This window comes from Physeter macrocephalus, chromosome 4 (assembly GCF_002837175.3).
Source record: "Physeter macrocephalus isolate SW-GA chromosome 4, ASM283717v5, whole genome shotgun sequence".
Classification (NCBI taxonomy): domain Eukaryota; kingdom Metazoa; phylum Chordata; class Mammalia; order Artiodactyla; family Physeteridae; genus Physeter; species Physeter macrocephalus.
Window position 1 is genome coordinate 128,899,820 of NC_041217.1, and position 18,997 is coordinate 128,918,816.

At 42.7% G+C, this 18,997-nt stretch overlaps 1 protein-coding gene across 2 annotated transcripts in view; it reads left to right on the forward strand.

Moving 5' to 3' along the window:
* The window catches only part of JAK1 (Janus kinase 1), a 149,211-nt gene that overhangs the window by 111,729 nt on the left and 18,485 nt on the right, over positions 1-18,997 (forward strand). For both annotated transcript variants that reach the window (XM_024119591.3, XM_024119592.2), the window contains exons 7-11: positions 287-629; positions 2,209-2,394; positions 6,052-6,209; positions 8,142-8,265; positions 10,776-10,962. In XM_024119591.3, coding sequence (XP_023975359.1) covers positions 287-629; positions 2,209-2,394; positions 6,052-6,209; positions 8,142-8,265; positions 10,776-10,962 — 998 coding nt within the window. The remainder of the gene's footprint in view (positions 1-286; positions 630-2,208; positions 2,395-6,051; positions 6,210-8,141; positions 8,266-10,775; positions 10,963-18,997) is intronic.

The window sequence follows — 18,997 nt, forward strand, 5'->3', positions numbered from 1 at the left end:
CTGCCTGCCTTTGTGACCCAGAAAATCTGATGATTCCTGTAGGAATTCCCATTTCAGTAAATCTGTGGAACATGTACTTTTTCTTTCAGTCCCTGTTCACCTCGATCTCCTTACGATTATCATCCTCAGAGTTTTACTCCATCTAAGACCCTCTGGGAGTAGACCCTTCTTTCTCATTTGGCAACACAGGGAAGGAAGATTTATAGACTTAGGTTTGTTTCTGCACTATTCTGCTAACCTATACATGAAAAAGAGACTTTTTTTTTTTTTTTTTTTTTACTTTCAGCTACAAGCGATATATTCCAGAAACATTGAATAAGTCCATCAGACAGAGGAACCTTCTCACCAGGATGCGGATAAATAATGTTTTCAAGGATTTCCTAAAGGAGTTTAACAACAAGACCATTTGTGACAGCAGTGTGTCCACACACGACCTGAAGGTGAAATACCTGGCTACCTTGGAAACTTTGACAAAACATTATGGTGCTGAAATATTTGAGACTTCCATGCTACTGATTTCATCAGAAAATGAGATGAATCTGTTCCATCCGAATGATAATGGAAACATTCTCTGCTATGAAGTGATGGTGACTGGAAATCTTGGAATCCAGTGGAGGCAGAAACCAAATGTAAGTGCTGATAGGTGGCTGATCAGAACAGAACATCCTGTGTCACATGTTGTGTTCTGTGTATTCTGTTGGGATTATCTCTTTGCATGTTCATCACCCCTGTCAGCTGAGTTTATTTCATGGGCTAGAGACCATGTATCATTCATCTTTTATTGTATCCATGTAGCAGTAGATCTAAAATAAATATTTATTGAAAAAAAAATATTTATTGAGTTCTATAGGGAAAAAAATATAATAACAACATATACAATATGTAATAATATAGTAATAACAGCAGACATGAACCAAGTGCTCGCCATGTACCAAGTACTTTTCTAAGCATTTTACATGTATTAACTCATTTATTCCTTAAAACAAATCTGTGAGAGATACTACCATATTCCCTATTTTATGGATGAACACAGAGGCACAGACAAGTTAAGAAGCTTGCCCAAGGTCATAACTAACTAATAGTGATTATGCCAAGAATTGAATTTAGCCCTCTGGTTCTGTGAAATAGAGTATTTTTCTTGCAATTTAGACCTTCTTTTTGAAGTGTTTGTTGGATGAGGCAATAGAGCAGAATGGTTTAAAAGCATGGGTTTTAAATCTAAATAGATGTGGTTCAAATCCTAGCTCCACTGTTTATACTCACATGGCCTTGGGAGGGTTACTTCATATATATCAGCCACATATTAATTATCTATAAAATGGCGATACTTAGTGTATTACCTCATGGTGTTGAAAGAACTGAATGTCGTTTAGCACAGAGCTTGGCATATGATAAATGTTCAATAAATTATTATAGCTGCTATTATCATCATCATCATTATTATTGTAAATAATAATAATATTGAAGTAAAGGTGGGATTTACTTTCTACTCCTATTTTATCCTCGTGCTAAAATAACAATGCCAAACACTTATCAAGTGTTTTCTGTGTAGTGTGGGTACTGTGTTAATAAGAACTTACCTGCTGCTCAAAGAACTTTGTGAAGATGTAAGATCTCTGATTATGGATGAGGAAATGGAGGCGCAAAGAGATGACCTAACTAAGTAACTGGCAGAGGCAGGATCTTATCCCAGATCTCTAGTCTTCAAGACTTCTGCTACACAGAATACGTAAGCTTGTGCAGACATATATGACTCCCTAGGTTATCCAAGCATGGGATTCATACCTTCTCTTGAAAATTCCAACTTGAATATGACTATAAAGTCAAGACGATCAGTGATAGATTCTAAAAGGAGAAAGCCTATGTTCAAATGGGGAGACCTGATTGTAGATGCATATCTATGAGCAGTTATTTCCGTTCCTGAGTTTGCTTGCACATTATAGATTATGTAAAGAGTTTAGTCAGTGTGTTCATTAAGATCTCTTCCAGGTGTAGGATCCCAGGCATCCCTGATGGGACCAAATAGGCCCATGGGGACCCAAATAGGCTCATGGGTGCAAACTCTCCCAGTTCCTCTGTCAATCCAGGCACCCTGGCTTTCTCCTCCTTGGCTGCAAGCCTTCTCTTGGTTTGCCGGGAGAAAATGAGAAATACCAATAGAAAATGAGAAAGCTGACTTCACTGTGTCACTTTTGTGTATCTTATCAGGTTGTTCCTGTTGAAAAGGAAAAAAATAAACTGAAACGGAAAAAACTGGAAAATAAACACAAGAAGGATGAGGAGAAAAACAAAATCCGGGAAGAGTGGAACAATTTTTCTTACTTCCCTGAGATCACGCACATTGTAATCAAGGAGTCTGTGGTCAGCATTAATAAGCAGGACAACAAAAAAATGGTAAGTTTGCTTCAGAAGTGATTCGGCCTGGGTCTGGTGTTGGGAGGGAGACTTTGCTGAGGACAGCTATGCAGCATGTGCTCTTCAGGGTTCCTGTCCCAAAGAGAAAATCTTACGATCGTCTTATTTAAGCCAAAAAGTCCCTATTGCTGACATTGACATTACCAATGTCTGTTTTTAAGTTACACGCGTACATTCTAGTGCCTTTCTTTGGTCTTCAAATGTGTATCTGCTTCAGGATTTGCTGTCTTCCCAAAGATATTTCAGCATCAATATTTAGTTCACAAAAGTTAGTGGATTTGAAGATCCACATCACTGAGTGAGTGTCATCATTTTCTGTCAAGGGCTCTTGCACAGCCTCTCTGCTGAGTTGGGTGGGTCATCTGGAATGCGGTTGGTGGGAAGCCCCACTTTGCACTTGAGCAGACTGTCCAGCTGGTGGCTCTGGCCACAATGACTGTCCTCATCATGGTGTCAGGCACACCCAAGTGACTCTCGGACAGAGGAAGGGGTGTTCAACCTCTCTTCCTCTTTTTTTGGTATCACTTGAGGACGTGATCTAGACAGGCAGGCCAGTTTGGCAGGGGAAGTGGGAGTCCTGCCAGAATAAACATGTTTGTGTTGGGGAAGTCACGGCTGACTGCACATGGGGAGGACAGGTGGGTGAGACACGGTGCTCCATGCAATGAAGGTAGTCATCTAGGGAAGTACCATGTTTTGCCTAAAAATTGGCAAATACTTTGTCAAAATCATAGCACTCAGTACTGGGAAAGAATCTGGTGATATGGTTTAGGACAGATGGTCATTCTTTTACATCTAGAGTAACTAGTCTTTTTGATATACCGTTTGGGAAGGACGCAATTTGGTAAACATGTGTTAAAAGCCGTGAAAGTATCTATATATCCCTCCATACAGGAAATGAGGACCTGTCTTCTAGAAACAATGAGAGATGCAGGCAGTGGTCTATGAATGAGGGTGTTTATCCCAGCAGTATTTACAGTGTCAAAATACTGAAACTAACCTGCATATATGATAATAGGAAAACGAGTGAATAAAACACAACTCATCTGAGTAGTAGAATATTATGTTGCTGAACTAAAAAAAAATCCGGAAAAATGGTTTGTAAATAGAAGAAAGCAGAATATAAAACTATTGGTAGAATGGAACCAATTTTGTTAAAAAAATTTATGCATATACATACACATGCTCTTAGAAAAATAATCAGATAGTAACAACTATTTGTTTATGATGGGATTATGAGTGATTTTAATTTTTAATTCTCCCCATCCTCCCCATTTTTTTAAACAATAAAGATACATTGATTTCATTAGAAAACTGTAGTAAAAATGTGAAGGAAGTAGAAGAGCCCAGATAGATGTTAGTGGAGAGATGGAAAATGGTGGGAGGGAGAAAATAAAAATAAATGCTATTTATTCAGCGTATTGTAGATCTTAAGTCATGTTATATGATGTGTCTGCAGTATCTTATTTAGTCCTTACAAAGACCTTAAGATATCAGGATTTTGGCTCCACTTCCAGGGGGGAATCTGAGACTTAGGGAGAGGTGTAGAAACTTGCACAGGGGCAGCTCCAGCCTGCACTGCTTTGGTTTCCACGGTGTTCTCTTCCCCAGGGACTCTGTAGTGAGGGAGAGGTTGGCCCATTTGTGGTCTGGCTGTCCAACGTGGCCAAACCCTGGAGATGCGTGGCAGAGGAGGAAGAACTGCAGCCAGCTGATGCAAGCTTTGTGAGCTTGCCCCATCTGTCCTGGCTGACAGAGTCAAGTCTGGCACCCAGATGGTGCACCTGTCGTCTAAGTCAGTGCTCACCCTGGCCACAGGGGCTGGCAGCTCTGTGCCCAACTACAGTGCTGTGCAGAGAGCAGGGGGAAGGCAAGAAGAAATCGATACCTGATCTCCTCGTTACCTTGTTTTCCTTTACAAATACTAGCCCTGCTGTGTGCCAGGTATTTCCTATCTTAAAGGCTTTACGAATACCAACTCTTTTCATTTTCATATCGACCCTATGAGGTGGGTATATTTTTATCCCCATTTTACAGAGGAGGAAACGGAGGCACAAAGAAGTTAAGTAACTTGTCCAAGGTCATACAGCTATTACGCTAAATTATTTGAAATTGCCAATATCTGACAATTTTTGACGAATAAAAATGATGATTATATATGCTTAAATGTAATAGCAAGTAGAGATACGGAGATTTGAACCCAGGTAAGCTGGCTCCTGAACCTGTGGGTTAACACTATGCGATGCTTTTTCTTATCTCACTCCTCCATCCCTTCCCAGCCATGGCATTTCCAAGCAGTACTTTGATTGCTGGTCTTTCAGGAGAGCATGATGCTGCCATGTTATCAGATCATATCTTGATTTATCTCTTCTCTCTGCATCTTCTTGACATCTCCCCTTTCTATTCAGACTTCGGCTGTCAGAGAACTTAAGTGCTTACGTACATTCGTTTGTATGTGACTGGATGAAGGGCTGCCCAAGCCATACTGTCTTGAATTTGCTCTTTGGGGCTCTGCAGGGAGATGCCAGGTCACACCCGAAAGGAAGCACACTTAGCACAGAGCCTCCTTCCTGAATCTCCATCCCTATGGTAGCCCTCCCTGCCCCCTCTTGGCCTCCTTGGCTCACAACCTCAAAGCACCCTTCCTTTGGCATCATAGCTAACTCTCATTATAAGCCCCTTATCTCCATTCTGTCTGGTTGTGTATATCCACCCCTCCCCCCTTCACTGGTGTTCTTGTCTCTGTCTGCTTTTCTCTGCCACCAGCCTCTTCTTTCTCCAGTGCTAAGGAAAGAGTCGTATACTCAAGTGTCATTTTACCCTTCTCTGAAGGCTCAGGTGTTTGTTAATATTTTTGTGAGACAAAGCTCTGAATCATGACTTTACAAACCTTCCTTCATCAGATGTTCCTGGTTGACCCCGCAGCTCCTCTCACATGGTCATCTTTGCTCAGGGTTATAAGATCAAGACAAAACCCCACCTGTCTGCACCTCCAGGCGTTTTTCTTCCTTCCATGGAAACTCCCTCCCTCCTCCTCTTTTGCCTTTGCCTCTCCCACTCTTGAGTAAGACTTTCTGCTTCCTCCAGACCCTCAGAGTTTCCTGGATTTAATCTAGAAACCTTATCATTGTGTCTGGGACCATTCCTGGACTAAAATCCAGGAGTTTCACCTTCTAGACCAACTCTGGATGAGATGAAACACCTGTGCCTCTGTTTCTTTTTCTGTAACTAGGAATAATGTGTAGTGCTAGGACCAGGGTGCCATCTGCACACTGTGTTCCCCCTACCTCTGCTTTTATACCTCTGCCACCTTGATTCAGGCTTCCTCTTCCATCTGGACCGGGTGGCAGCTTCTCCAGAGTCTCCTGCCTGCCACAGCTGCCTATGCGCGCACCCCCCCCACACACTGTTCCTCAATCTGATAAAAGTTTTGAGGTAAGAGATGAAAGAGTGTGGTGAACAGAGTTATATGTAACTGCAAGGGGTGCAGTTACTATCGACAAAAAGAGCTTCCCTTTGGGGTCGTGCATTCTTCATTGTGTTAAATATCTTCTCACTGTGTACCTCCCCAGAGAGTCAGCTGCTTAAGATGGCAGGCACGTGATGTAACCATGGGCATTTCTACTCTCTCGCCAGGAACTGAAGCTCTCTTCCCACGAAGAGGCCTTGTCCTTTGTGTCCCTCGTGGATGGCTACTTCCGGCTCACAGCAGATGCCCATCATTACCTCTGCACCGACGTGGCTCCCCCGTTGATCGTCCACAACATACAGAATGGCTGTCATGGTCCAATCTGGTTGGTTCGAAAACATTTTCAGTTGCCTTTGGTGTGAAAAGAACCCACGTGTTAGTGATGGGGGGAGCGTGTCCTCAGGCATGGGCGTCATCAGGCGTTTACGCTTAATACTTATTTGGTGTCCTTTTCCATCCCTGCTGTCCTGGTCAGGCCTTCCTGTCATTTCTTACCTTGGTCCTTGCAGCAGACCCTCACCTCTTCTCCCTTCCTTGGGTGTCCTCATAGTTGAACCCCTCACCTCTCCACAGCTGACCAAGAAGTGCTACACTTCCTAGCCCCTTACTGTGCCAGACGCTTTGGGCGATTCAAGAAAGACAGGGCACAGGTCTTGACAGCAGACGGTGTAGTAACAGAATCCCGAGTCAGCGTGTCCTCCAGTGCCAGAAGGCCCAGTGAAGGTGACCAAGCCTTAGAGCTGGGAGGGGCTTTGCTGGGTATCTCATCCCACCTGCATCTCAAACACCTCCGGTGATGGGGTACTTAGTGCTTCACTTGGCAGTGAGTAGCTTATAGCCCTGACAGTTACAGACATGCGTACCTTCCTCATAGGGAGTTGAAGTCTGCCTCCCTGTAACTCTGTCTAGTCATCTGAGTTCCGCCTTTTGAAGCAACAGGGATTCAGTTTGCTTCCTCTTGCATGTGACCATCCTTCAGGCAAAGGAAAACAGCTGCTGTGTTTCTTCTGAGTCTCTCTTCCAGACCAAAATATATCTGTGGAAGCATCTCGTCAGCCACCTTTCACATGAAGCAGTTCCCACCTTCTTCCCGATCCCAGTTGCCCTGTGGACAGGCAGTTTGTCAGTGGTGTGGTCCCTGGCCTGAAGAGGCTCACAGACTCACAGGGAGACAGACACACCAAGAATTGCAGAGCAAGGGTTGAGCTTTATGATAAAGCATGTCCCTCAAATATGCCAACTATAGTTAGGCTTCAGGGCCTTGGCACTTGCTTTTCCCCTTGGTCTGGAAAACCCTCCCTCCAGAATCTCAGCAGTCACCACTTCCTTCAGGTGTCACTCAGATACCACCTAACTGGTGAAGTCTTCCCCGAGCACCTTATATAAACAACGACACCTCTTCCCCCTCTGCTCCCCGCACTCCCTGACTCCTTCACTCTGCTCTGTCTTCAGTGGCGTTTATTACCTCCTGACATACTAAGTTTATGTACATGTCCGTTTGTTTCTTGTCTGCCTACCCTCACCGCCCAACAACCAGGGAGCCATTGGTCTCTGCCATTCTCTAACACGTGCTGACCACACAGCCCTCTTTTACCAACACTCAGTGAGCAGAACTCACTGGGTGTAGTAACCTCATATGTGGGTTTATTTAGCAGCTGTTTGCTCATTGCCCTCTGTGTGCCGGACTTGTTAGTCCTGGGGACACGGGAGTGTAGGATAGGCAGGCTCTCTACTCACAGCTTTCTAATCCTTGATTTCTTTATTCAGTGTTTATTATTCAATTGTTCACTTATTTATTGAGAAGTGTGAGCCAGGCATGCTCTGGTTATTGGGGATGCAGCAATAAACAGAACAACTCCAAGTCCATGCTATCCTGAGGCTTCTGTTCTAGTTGTGCTGCCTGGGATGTGGGGAGAGACCCTTACCACTGCATCATGGGCAGCTCTGCATCCTCAGCCTTGGGGGAGCTCTTCTGGCTAGAGTGGAAGCGGTGTGTCTGGGGAAGTCAGGGACAAGCGGGCTCAGTGCCTGGGATAGCAGGCTGAGCCCCCTTCTCGACTTTGGAGACCTGATCTGTTTTGAGGCTCCTCAGCATCTCCTCCTGCCTCATGTCTCATATCGGAGAGGACGTTAGGACCCAGGACAGGTACTGTGAGCGGCCGTCAGACTTGAAACAGCTCAAGGAAGTGGACATCCCATGGGGTTTAGAGTGCTTCTGTTTGGGGTGAGCTTTCTCTCTTTGCCTCTCTTCCTGTAGCACAGAGTATGCCATCAATAAGTTGCGGCAAGAAGGAAGCGAGGAGGGAATGTATGTGCTGCGGTGGAGCTGCACCGACTTCGACAACATCCTCATGACCGTCACTTGCTTTGAAAAATCTGAGGTCAGTCAAGACACTGGCTGGGGCCAACCCATGTGGCCACAGGGTGTCAGTGCAACCTCTCATCCAGGAGGACCACCCTTGGGGGATGGGGGTAGAAAAGCCTGGGGCTCTGAGAAAATCCCCAGCAGTTCTGACAGGGACAGCCTGCGCCTCAAAAGGAGCCCCTTCCCAGGCAGCCAGACCCCATACCCTTTCGTCCTTATGGCCCTTTCTTTCTTCCTGCAAGGGACCCATGGCAGGGGTCCCTGTGCTCTGGAAGGTGGAACACGACCAGAAAACCAGCTCACACAAAACAACTCGGTGCCAGGACCATCACAGACCCAGAGCTGTGTCTGGGCATTCACTGGCACAGACTAGCACTAATGAGACCTGTTGGCAACCTGGCCTAACACAGTTGTCCCCAGATGGTAGCTGCAGACATTTTAACAGACAAATTACTGACATGTGTTTTGACAAGATGTCTGTTAGTGACTCAGGTGTGGTTGGAAGCTGGGAATGATGTGAGAGAAATCCTGAAGCCAAATTGCAAACTTGACCTCACTAGACCACAGTGCTTTGTTATTCATGTAATTTTTTTAAAACACAAGAAATGGACTGTTTTTTTAAATTAATCAATCAATTTATTTATTTATTTATTTTGGCTGCGTTGGGTCTTCGCTGCTGCGTGCGGACCCCCTCCAGTTGTGGTGAGCGGGGGCTGTTCTCTGCGGTGCGCGGGCTTCTCATTGCGGTAGCTTCTCTTGTGGAGCACGGGCTCTAGGCGTGCGGGCTTCAGTAGTTGTGGCACGTGGGATCAGTAGTTGTGGCTCGCGGGCTCTAGAGCACAGGCTCAGTAGTTGTGGCACACGGGCCTAGTTGCTCTGTGGCATGTGGGATCCTCCCAGACCAGGGATCGAACCTGTGTCACCTGCATTGGCAGGTGGGTTCCTAACCACTGCGCCACCAGGGAAGTCCTAGACTATTTTAAAAGACAGAGTTTTACAGAATTAGTCCAAATAAATACAGTAGTGTTGCATGGGTTCACCATGAACTGGGAGAATTGGGGCAGGGGAGGGGCTGCAAGATGAGAGTCAGCACGTTAGCATATTGCAGACCTCAGATACCGGAAGGAAAAGTACTAGAGAATCCCTGGGGCTGGACTCAGTCAAGAGTGGAAGAGGAAATGGCAGAAGGAACCCAGTGCTGCCAAGAGTCATGGGTGAAGTCTCTAGGGGCCACTGCTCGCCTGGGGTGCTCCCGTACAGCTCAGCCTCGTGGCTGATAACGGGTGCAGTGGCTCAGCACTTGGCAGGCCTGTTGCCTTGGCAGGATCCCTTTCTTCTGAGTTCCGTCAGTCTTTGGAGGAAATTTAATATTTTTATCACAGATGTGAGCATGAGACGGCCCAACCACCTTCTGAGGTGGAATTGACCTGTGCTGTACGGAGAATGTCAGTGATTCAGTAACATAGTCTACCTGGTGTCAGATTACCTGGGGAAAACAGGAACTGTAGATAGGATTACTCCTACTGTTTATTTTAACTCACCAGACACTGTGCTAAACTCTTTTCCTGTATATTCTCATTTAAGCCTTGCACTACCCCATGAGATAAGGTTGTATTATCCTCATTGAACAGGTGAAGAAACTGAGGCATTAAGATTTTAAATATCTTGTCCTAGTTTACAGCGTAAGTAGATCTTTCTGGCCCTCATTCTTAACCACTAAAATAGTTCCCTTTGTACAGAAGTTGTCATGAAGGAAAACTTCTGCTTATACTTCCTCTATGGGACACCATACAACTCAGAAACCAGACCAGACAGCTGTCTGCCATCTCCCAGGAGGTTCTTGGAAGAGCTCAGTTTGAGGGAGTTCCTGGATAAATTTTGCTATAGTACTTATTATTTCATGCATAATATGTGCTAACCTTTATAAAAGTGCTTACTAACTTTTTTACACGGGCCCTGCCATATAATCTTAGCAACAGTCCTGTGAGGTTGGTGTTTTCATGAAGTTCATCTTAAGTGCCAAAATGAAGTGATTCTCTTGTAGAAATCACTGCTGTTAGGTTGTCTCCTTGGTGTTAACTCCCTTTTATCAGTGCCTTCTCCTGGATCTCCTTTATTAGTTATTATTTCATTTACTTATAATAAGTTTTTTTATTAGTGAATAATTTTAGTTTTACAGAAACATTACAGAGATAGTACAGAGTTTCTATATGCCCTCTACCCAGCTTCTCCTGTTGTTAACATCATACATACCCATGAGAGATTTGCTTGAGCCCCCCCACCCCTTTTTTTTTTTTTGCGGTATGCGGGCCTCTCACTGTTGTGGCCTCTCCCATTGCGGAGCGCAGGCTCAGCGGCCATGGCTTACGGGCCCAGCCGCCCCGCGGCATTGTGGGATCTTCCCGGACCGGGGCACGAACCCATGTCCCCTGCATCGGCGGCGGACTCTCAACCACTGCGCCACCAGGGAAGCCCTTGAGCCCTTTTTTAAAACAAGTCCTTTCTGATTATTTTCTTGAATGGCAGTTGCTGGGTGTCCAGAAGCAGTTCAAGAACTTTCAGATTGAGGTGCAGAAGGGCCGCTACAGCCTGCATGGCTCGGACCGAAGCTTCCCCAGCCTTGGAGACCTCATGGGCCACCTGAAGAAGCAGATCCTGCGCACGGACAACATCAGCTTTGTGCTGAAGCGCTGCTGCCAGCCCAAGCCCCGAGGTCAGTCTCTTCAAGCCAGAGCCAGGCTGCATCCCCTCGTGATGCTCTGAGACCCAGATCAAACAAAAGATGCTGGGTGCTTTGAAGAAAGTGGTCTTTCCCCCACAGTTTCTAGGTGTTTTTCATTAAGTTTTGTTACAAGTCTGTCTCTGACTCACATCCCACTCCTCAGGTGTCAGCATTTTCTATAGAAAAGACATACACCTTTTCTCAGTATCTTAATTAAGCTGCCGAAAGAGGCATGTTTAGGATTAGTAAGCAGAAATTTACTTCTTTCTTCCTTTTGATAAAATGTCTTAAGTTCCCCTGTCAGTGGTTTATCTGTCAGAGAGATGATCCTGGCACATCTTCTGTGGGCCAAGAACTATGTTAGATGCATACAGTCAGAAATGCATGAGACTTAGTCCCTGCGCCCCAAGGGTTTCCAGCCTAATACAGAAAATGTTACAGGTAAATGAGGCCCCTGTAGCGTGTGATGGGTGTTTAAATCAACATACACACACGCACACACATATTAGACCCTGGGGTTGCAGAGAAGGAGATGGTCAAGATCCCTGAGTCACATAGCGTGGAAGGCTACACAGAGGAGGTAGATCTTGAGCCAAGTGTTGGACAGTGAACAGGAGGTTGCCAGTTAGATAAGGGCATTCCCAGCACGCATGTGCAGGGCAAAGCAGCAGGCCAAAGCAGGGGCTGCAGAAAGGTTCTAGAGGACTAATGTGTTCAGTGAAGTTAGAAAGAAGGGAGAGGGGAGACTGAGAGGGCAGAGATTTGGGATCATGGGAGGCCTTGGATGCCATGCCCAGGAGCTGGGACTTTATCATGCAGGCAGTGGGGAGCCGTGGGTGGATCACAGAGTAAATTGGATAGGAGAGGTGAGGAACTTGGCTGCTCTTTTTTTTTTTTAATTGAAGTATAGTTGATTTATGGTGTTGTGTTAGTTTCTGGTGTACAGCAAAGTGATTCTCATATATATAGATATAGATATAGATATAGATATATATACACACACACATACATATATATTTTTTCAGATTCTTTTCCATTATAGTTTATTACAAGATATTGAGTATAGTTCCCTGTGATATACAATAGGACCTTGTTGTTTATCTATTTTGTATGTAGTAGTTTGTATTTGCTAATCCCAAACTTTTAATTTATCCCTCCCTGCACTCCCTTTTCTTTTTGGTAACCATAACTTTGTTTTCTACATCTGTGAGTCTGTTTCTGTTTTGTAAATAAGTTCATTTGTATCATTTTTTTAGATTCCATATATTAGTGGTATCATATGATTTTTCTCTTTCTCTGACTTCACTTAGTGTGATAATCTCTAAGTTCATCCACATTGCTGCAAATGGCATTATTTCTTTCTTTGTTTATGGCTGAGTAATATTCCATTGTGTATGTGTGTGTATGTATTGTGTGTGTGTGTATATATATCACATCTTCTTTATCTGTCCCCCTGTCAATGGACATTTAGGTTGCTTCCATTTCTTGGCTACTGTAAATAGTGCTGCTGTGAACATTGGGGGTGCATGTATCTTTTCAAATTAGAGTTCTCTCCGGATATGTGCCAGGAGTGGGATTGCTGGATCATATGATAACTCTGTTTTTTATATTTTTAAGGAATCTTCATACTGTTTTCTGTAGTGACTGCAACATTTAAATTCCCCCCAACATTGTAGGAGGGTTCCCTTTTTTTCACACTTTCTCCAGCATTTATTATTTGTATTATTACTTTTTGATGATAGCCATTCTGACTGGTGTGAGGTGATACCTCATTGTAGTTTGATTTGCATTTCTCTAATAATTAACGATGTTGAGCATCTCTTAATGTGCCTATTGGCCACTTGTGTGTCTTCTTTGGAGAAATGTCTATTTCGGTCTTCTGCCTATTTTTTGATTGGGTTTTTTGTTGTTGTTACTGAGTGGTAAGAGCTGTTTATATATATTTTAGAAATTAAGCCCTTGTTGGTTGCATCATTTGCAAATATTTTCTCCCAGTCTGTAGGTTGTCTTTTCATTTTGTTTATGGTTTCCTTTGCTGTACAAAAGTTTATAGGTTTGATTAGGTCCTATTTGTTTATTTTCGTTTTTATTTCTATTGCCTTGGTTGACTGACCTAAGAAAACATTGGTATGATTTATGTCAGAGAATGTTTTGCCTTTGTTCTCTTCTAGGAGTTTTATGGTGTCGTGTCTTATATTTAAGTCTTTAAGGCATTTTGAGTTTATTTTTATGTATGGTGTGAGGGAGTGTTTTAACATCATTGATTTATATGTGGCTGTCCAGCTTTCCCAACACCACTTTGCTGAAGAGACTGTCTTTTCCCCATTGTATATTCTTGCCTCCTTTGTCAGAGATTAATTGTCCATAGATGTCTGGGTTTACATCTGGGTTCTTTGTTCCATTGATCCATATGTCTGTTTTTGTGCCAGTACTGTTCTGTTTTTGTAGCTTTGTAGTATTGTCTGAAGTATGAGAGGATTATGCCTCCACCTTCTTCTTTTTCCTCAGGATTGCTTTGGCAATTCTGGGTCTTTTGTGGTTCCATATAAATTTTAGGATTATTTGTTCTAGTTCTGTGAAAAATGTCATGGGTAATTTGATAGGGATTGCATTAAATCTTTAGATTGTTTTGGGTAGTATGGCCATTTTAGCAATATTAATTCTTCCAATCCAAAAGCATGGGATATCTTTCCATTTTTTTGAATCATCTTCAGTTTCCTTTATCAATGTTTTATAGTTCTCAGTGTGTAAGTCTTTCACCTCCTTGTTCAGGTTTATTCCTAAGTACTTTTTTTAATGTGATTTTAAAAGGGATTTTTTTTAAACTTTCCCTTTCTGATATTTCATTGTTAGCGTAAAGAAGTGCAACCAATTTCTGTATGTTTATCTTGTATACTGCTACCTTGCTGAATTTGTTTATCAGTTCTAGTTGTTTTTGTGTGCAGTCTTTCAGGTTTTCTGCATGTAATGATAGTTTTACCTCTTACCTTCCAAGTTGGATACCATTTATTTCTTTTTCTTGTCTGATTGCTGTGGTTAGGACTTCCAATACTATGTTGAATAGAATTGGTGAGAGTGGGCATCCTTGTCCTGTTCCAGATTTTAGCAAGATGGTGTTGTGTTAGTTTCTGGTGTACAGCAAAGTGATTCTCATATATATAGATATAGATATAGATATAGATATATATACACACACACATACATATATATTTTTTCAGATTCTTTTCCATTATAGTTTATTACAAGATATTGAGTATAGTTCCCTGTGATATACAATAGGACCTTGTTGTTTATCTATTTTGTATGTAGTAGTTTGTATTTGCTAATCCCAAACTTTTAATTTATCCCTCCCTGCACTCCCTTTTCTTTTTGGTAACCATAACTTTGTTTTCTACATCTGTGAGTCTGTTTCTGTTTTGTAAATAAGTTCATTTGTATCATTTTTTTAGATTCCATATATTAGTGGTATCATATGATTTTTCTCTTTCTCTGACTTCACTTAGTGTGATAATCTCTAAGTTCATCCACATTGCTGCAAATGGCATTATTTCTTTCTTTGTTTATGGCTGAGTAATATTCCATTGTGTATGTGTGTGTATGTATTGTGTGTGTGTGTATATATATCACATCTTCTTTATCTGTCCCCCTGTCAATGGACATTTAGGTTGCTTCCATTTCTTGGCTACTGTAAATAGTGCTGCTGTGAACATTGGGGGTGCATGTATCTTTTCAAATTAGAGTTCTCTCCGGATATGTGCCAGGAGTGGGATTGCTGGATCATATGATAACTCTGTTTTTTATATTTTTAAGGAATCTTCATACTGTTTTCTGTAGTGACTGCAACATTTAAATTCCCCCCAACATTGTAGGAGGGTTCCCTTTTTTTCACACTTTCTCCAGCATTTATTATTTGTATTATTACTTTTTGATGATAGCCATTCTGACTGGTGTGAGGTGATACCTCATTGTAGTTTGATTTGCATTTCTCTAATAATTAACGATGTTGAGCATCTCTTAATGTGCCTATTGGCCACTTGTGTGTCTTCTTTGGAGAAATGTCTATTTCGGTCTTCTGCCTATTTTTTGATTGGGTTTTTTGTTGTTGTTACTGAGTGGTAAGAGCTGTTTATATATATTTTAGAAATTAAGCCCTTGTTGGTTGCATCATTTGCAAATATTTTCTCCCAGTCTGTAGGTTGTCTTTTCATTTTGTTTATGGTTTCCTTTGCTGTACAAAAGTTTATAGGTTTGATTAGGTCCTATTTGTTTATTTTCGTTTTTATTTCTATTGCCTTGGTTGACTGACCTAAGAAAACATTGGTATGATTTATGTCAGAGAATGTTTTGCCTTTGTTCTCTTCTAGGAGTTTTATGGTGTCGTGTCTTATATTTAAGTCTTTAAGGCATTTTGAGTTTATTTTTATGTATGGTGTGAGGGAGTGTTTTAACATCATTGATTTATATGTGGCTGTCCAGCTTTCCCAACACCACTTTGCTGAAGAGACTGTCTTTTCCCCATTGTATATTCTTGCCTCCTTTGTCAGAGATTAATTGTCCATAGATGTCTGGGTTTACATCTGGGTTCTTTGTTCCATTGATCCATATGTCTGTTTTTGTGCCAGTACTGTTCTGTTTTTGTAGCTTTGTAGTATTGTCTGAAGTATGAGAGGATTATGCCTCCACCTTCTTCTTTTTCCTCAGGATTGCTTTGGCAATTCTGGGTCTTTTGTGGTTCCATATAAATTTTAGGATTATTTGTTCTAGTTCTGTGAAAAATGTCATGGGTAATTTGATAGGGATTGCATTAAATCTTTAGATTGTTTTGGGTAGTATGGCCATTTTAGCAATATTAATTCTTCCAATCCAAAAGCATGGGATATCTTTCCATTTTTTTGAATCATCTTCAGTTTCCTTTATCAATGTTTTATAGTTCTCAGTGTGTAAGTCTTTCACCTCCTTGTTCAGGTTTATTCCTAAGTACTTTTTTTAATGTGATTTTAAAAGGGATTTTTTTTAAACTTTCCCTTTCTGATATTTCATTGTTAGCGTAAAGAAGTGCAACCAATTTCTGTATGTTTATCTTGTATACTGCTACCTTGCTGAATTTGTTTATCAGTTCTAGTTGTTTTTGTGTGCAGTCTTTCAGGTTTTCTGCATGTAATGATAGTTTTACCTCTTACCTTCCAAGTTGGATACCATTTATTTCTTTTTCTTGTCTGATTGCTGTGGTTAGGACTTCCAATACTATGTTGAATAGAATTGGTGAGAGTGGGCATCCTTGTCCTGTTCCAGATTTTAGCAAGAAGGCTTTCAGCTTTTCATCATTGAGTATTATATTGGTTGTGGGTCTGTCATAAGTAGCTTTTATTATGCTGAGATATGTTCCCTCTGTACCCTTTTTGGTAAGAGTTTTTTATCATGAATGGACATTGAATTTTATCAAATGCTCTTTCTGTGTCTGTTGAGATGATCATGTGGTTTTTGTCTTTTCTTTTGTTGATGTGGTGTATCACATAGATTGATTTGTGTTTGTTGAACCATTCTTGTCACCCTGGGATGAGTCCAGCTTGATCATGGGGTGTGATCCTTTTTATGTGTTGCTGGATTACATTTGCTAATATTTTGTTGAGGATTTTTGCATCTATATTCATCAAAGATAATGGCCTGTAATTTATTTTTTGGTGGCGTCTTTGTCTGGTTTTGGTATCAGGGTGATGGTGGCTTCATAGAATGACTTTGGGAGTGTTCCCTCCTCTTCAGTCTTTCGGAAGAGTTTGAGAAGGATCGGTGTAAGTTCTTCTTTGTATGTTTGGTAGAATTCCCCAGTGATTGGCTGCTCTTTTTTAAGCCCCACCAACAGTGTCATTGATGTCCTGCAGGTGGATTCATCACCTCTTAGAATGTGAGAACTGGAAGGACACGTAGGGGTCACCTGATCAAGAATCCCATTTTATAGAAGAGAAAACTGAGGCCTGGAGAAGCGAAGTGGGCCTCATTGAAGGCCAGGGTCAAAGAGGTTTGAGTGCCAGGTCTTCCCCCAGTGTCAGATCCCTTGAATACTGGCGGGTTTTTTTGATGTTTCTCTGCCACAAGGTACTGCCCTCCATATGTCAGACCCTTCCCTTAGAAGGAGTCAGGCCTCAAGGAAAGGGCAGCACAGTTGTTCCTGAGGCCCTAGCAAGTGTGGTCAAAGGTACTCTGAGGAGGCTGTCTTATAACAGAATGCATCTGTGAGTCTTTATGACAGGGGTGGGCAGAAGAAGCAACACCAGCACAAAAGGGGGCCTGGGTTCTTGATGTTTGAATCACTTTTTGGCCTCCCAGTAAGACACTGTCACTGAACCTGGTGAAAGAGGAAAGACTCTGTGTTCTTGTTGCTCAGATAGGGTTTCCTGCCAGCCTTGGGGAGTAACTGCAGCCTTTGTTTTTGTGCTTGAAGATATTTTGCAAAGGTAAAAACACATCTGCCACTTGTCTGTGAGACCTCGGAGTGCACTATAACCGTAGAGCCTAACAGTCCCATTTACTCACTTAATCTCTCCTTCCAGATATTAGAGGCGGTTTTCACTTTCCTAGGGATTAGTGGGCTCTGGGTGAGGCTTAGGAAATGGAGAACAGCAGCCACAGGAAGCGGGAAGGTAGCGGCAGTTCAGAGACGGGGATGTGATTTCTATGCTGGGATTAGCTGGGGAGGTTTCTGGTGTAGATGCCACCCCTGCTGGCCCAGAGCTGGAAACCAGTAGCTGTGGTGGGAGAAGCACAGAAACAGAACTGAACCCTTCTCATGGCTTCTGTTGAGGCTCCTGGAGCTCTGCACTGAATGTGTTCAGTGTTTGTCTCTCCACTTGATTATAAACTCTTAAGACAGGATCTGGGTCTCACCACGATGATTCATGGGAAGTGCAGTGCCCAGCACAGAATGGGTGCTCACTAATGTCTGTTGAGTGAATAATTACAGCAGTAGCTACCATATTGGTGGGTATCTGCTAGTCCCAAGCAGTTTATGTGCATATTTGCATTAAAAAAAATCTGCACAGTAACTCTTTGTAGCTATTATAAAAATGAGGAAACTGAGGATCAGAGATGTTCACTGACTTGCTCAAAACCACACAGATGGTAGTATCACTAGTAGTTACAATAAAAGTAGCAGTAAAAAAAAGAAAAGAAAAAAAAAAGAGTAGTAACTAATAGTGATGATGATTGGCTACTATCACGTGAGTAATTCTTAAATTTGCCAGGCACTGTTTGAGGTTCTTTCATGTTTTAAGTTATTTAATCCTCAGAACAATCCAGAGTATGTTGTTATCCATTATACTTATCCAAGATCACTTAGGTAGTTAGAGGAAGCATGGGGATTTGAACTCACGTCTTCTGACCCCAACTCTTTCCACTACATAACACTGTGCAAAGTTACAGGTGCAGTCATCAGCCCAAGACTCTGGGGTGAGGGTCAGTTCTCCTGACCCTGGGGATAAGGGTGCTGTGGATGGGAGAGCAAGACTAAGCCCTGTGTGTGTGGCTTTTTCATATAGGCCCTCAGAAGCCCTCTGTCTTCCCTCTGCTACCTGCAAATTAGAGAAGTGGTGAAATCATGAAAACTAAAGAGAATGCCATTTTGGGTTCCTCAGTGCCTCGGCCCTTCTGAGCACAGGCTTCTGATGGCTAGACCCCAGCCTGGGTTTCACACTTGAAAATGCAACCAAGAAACTCCTCATGGAATAAATAAAAAGGAGGTGGCCACTCAGAGTGGGTGTGACAGTCAAGAAAGTCCACATCTCCTGTGCATTGCCCAGCCCCACTGCCGCTCTCCAAATCTGAGGGTGACCATGTTAAGAAGGAGATAGGGGCCCACAGGACCTACTGACCACTCGCCACTGATCCTCTCATGTCCTCATTCATGGAGTCAGGCTTGGAGCTTGATTTCTACACCGTCCAGCTCTGACACTGAAGACTGCTGTAGATTATTGCCAAGGCTTCAGGAACCAGCTGGTACAGCAAGGATGACAGTGCTAACAGATGTAACACT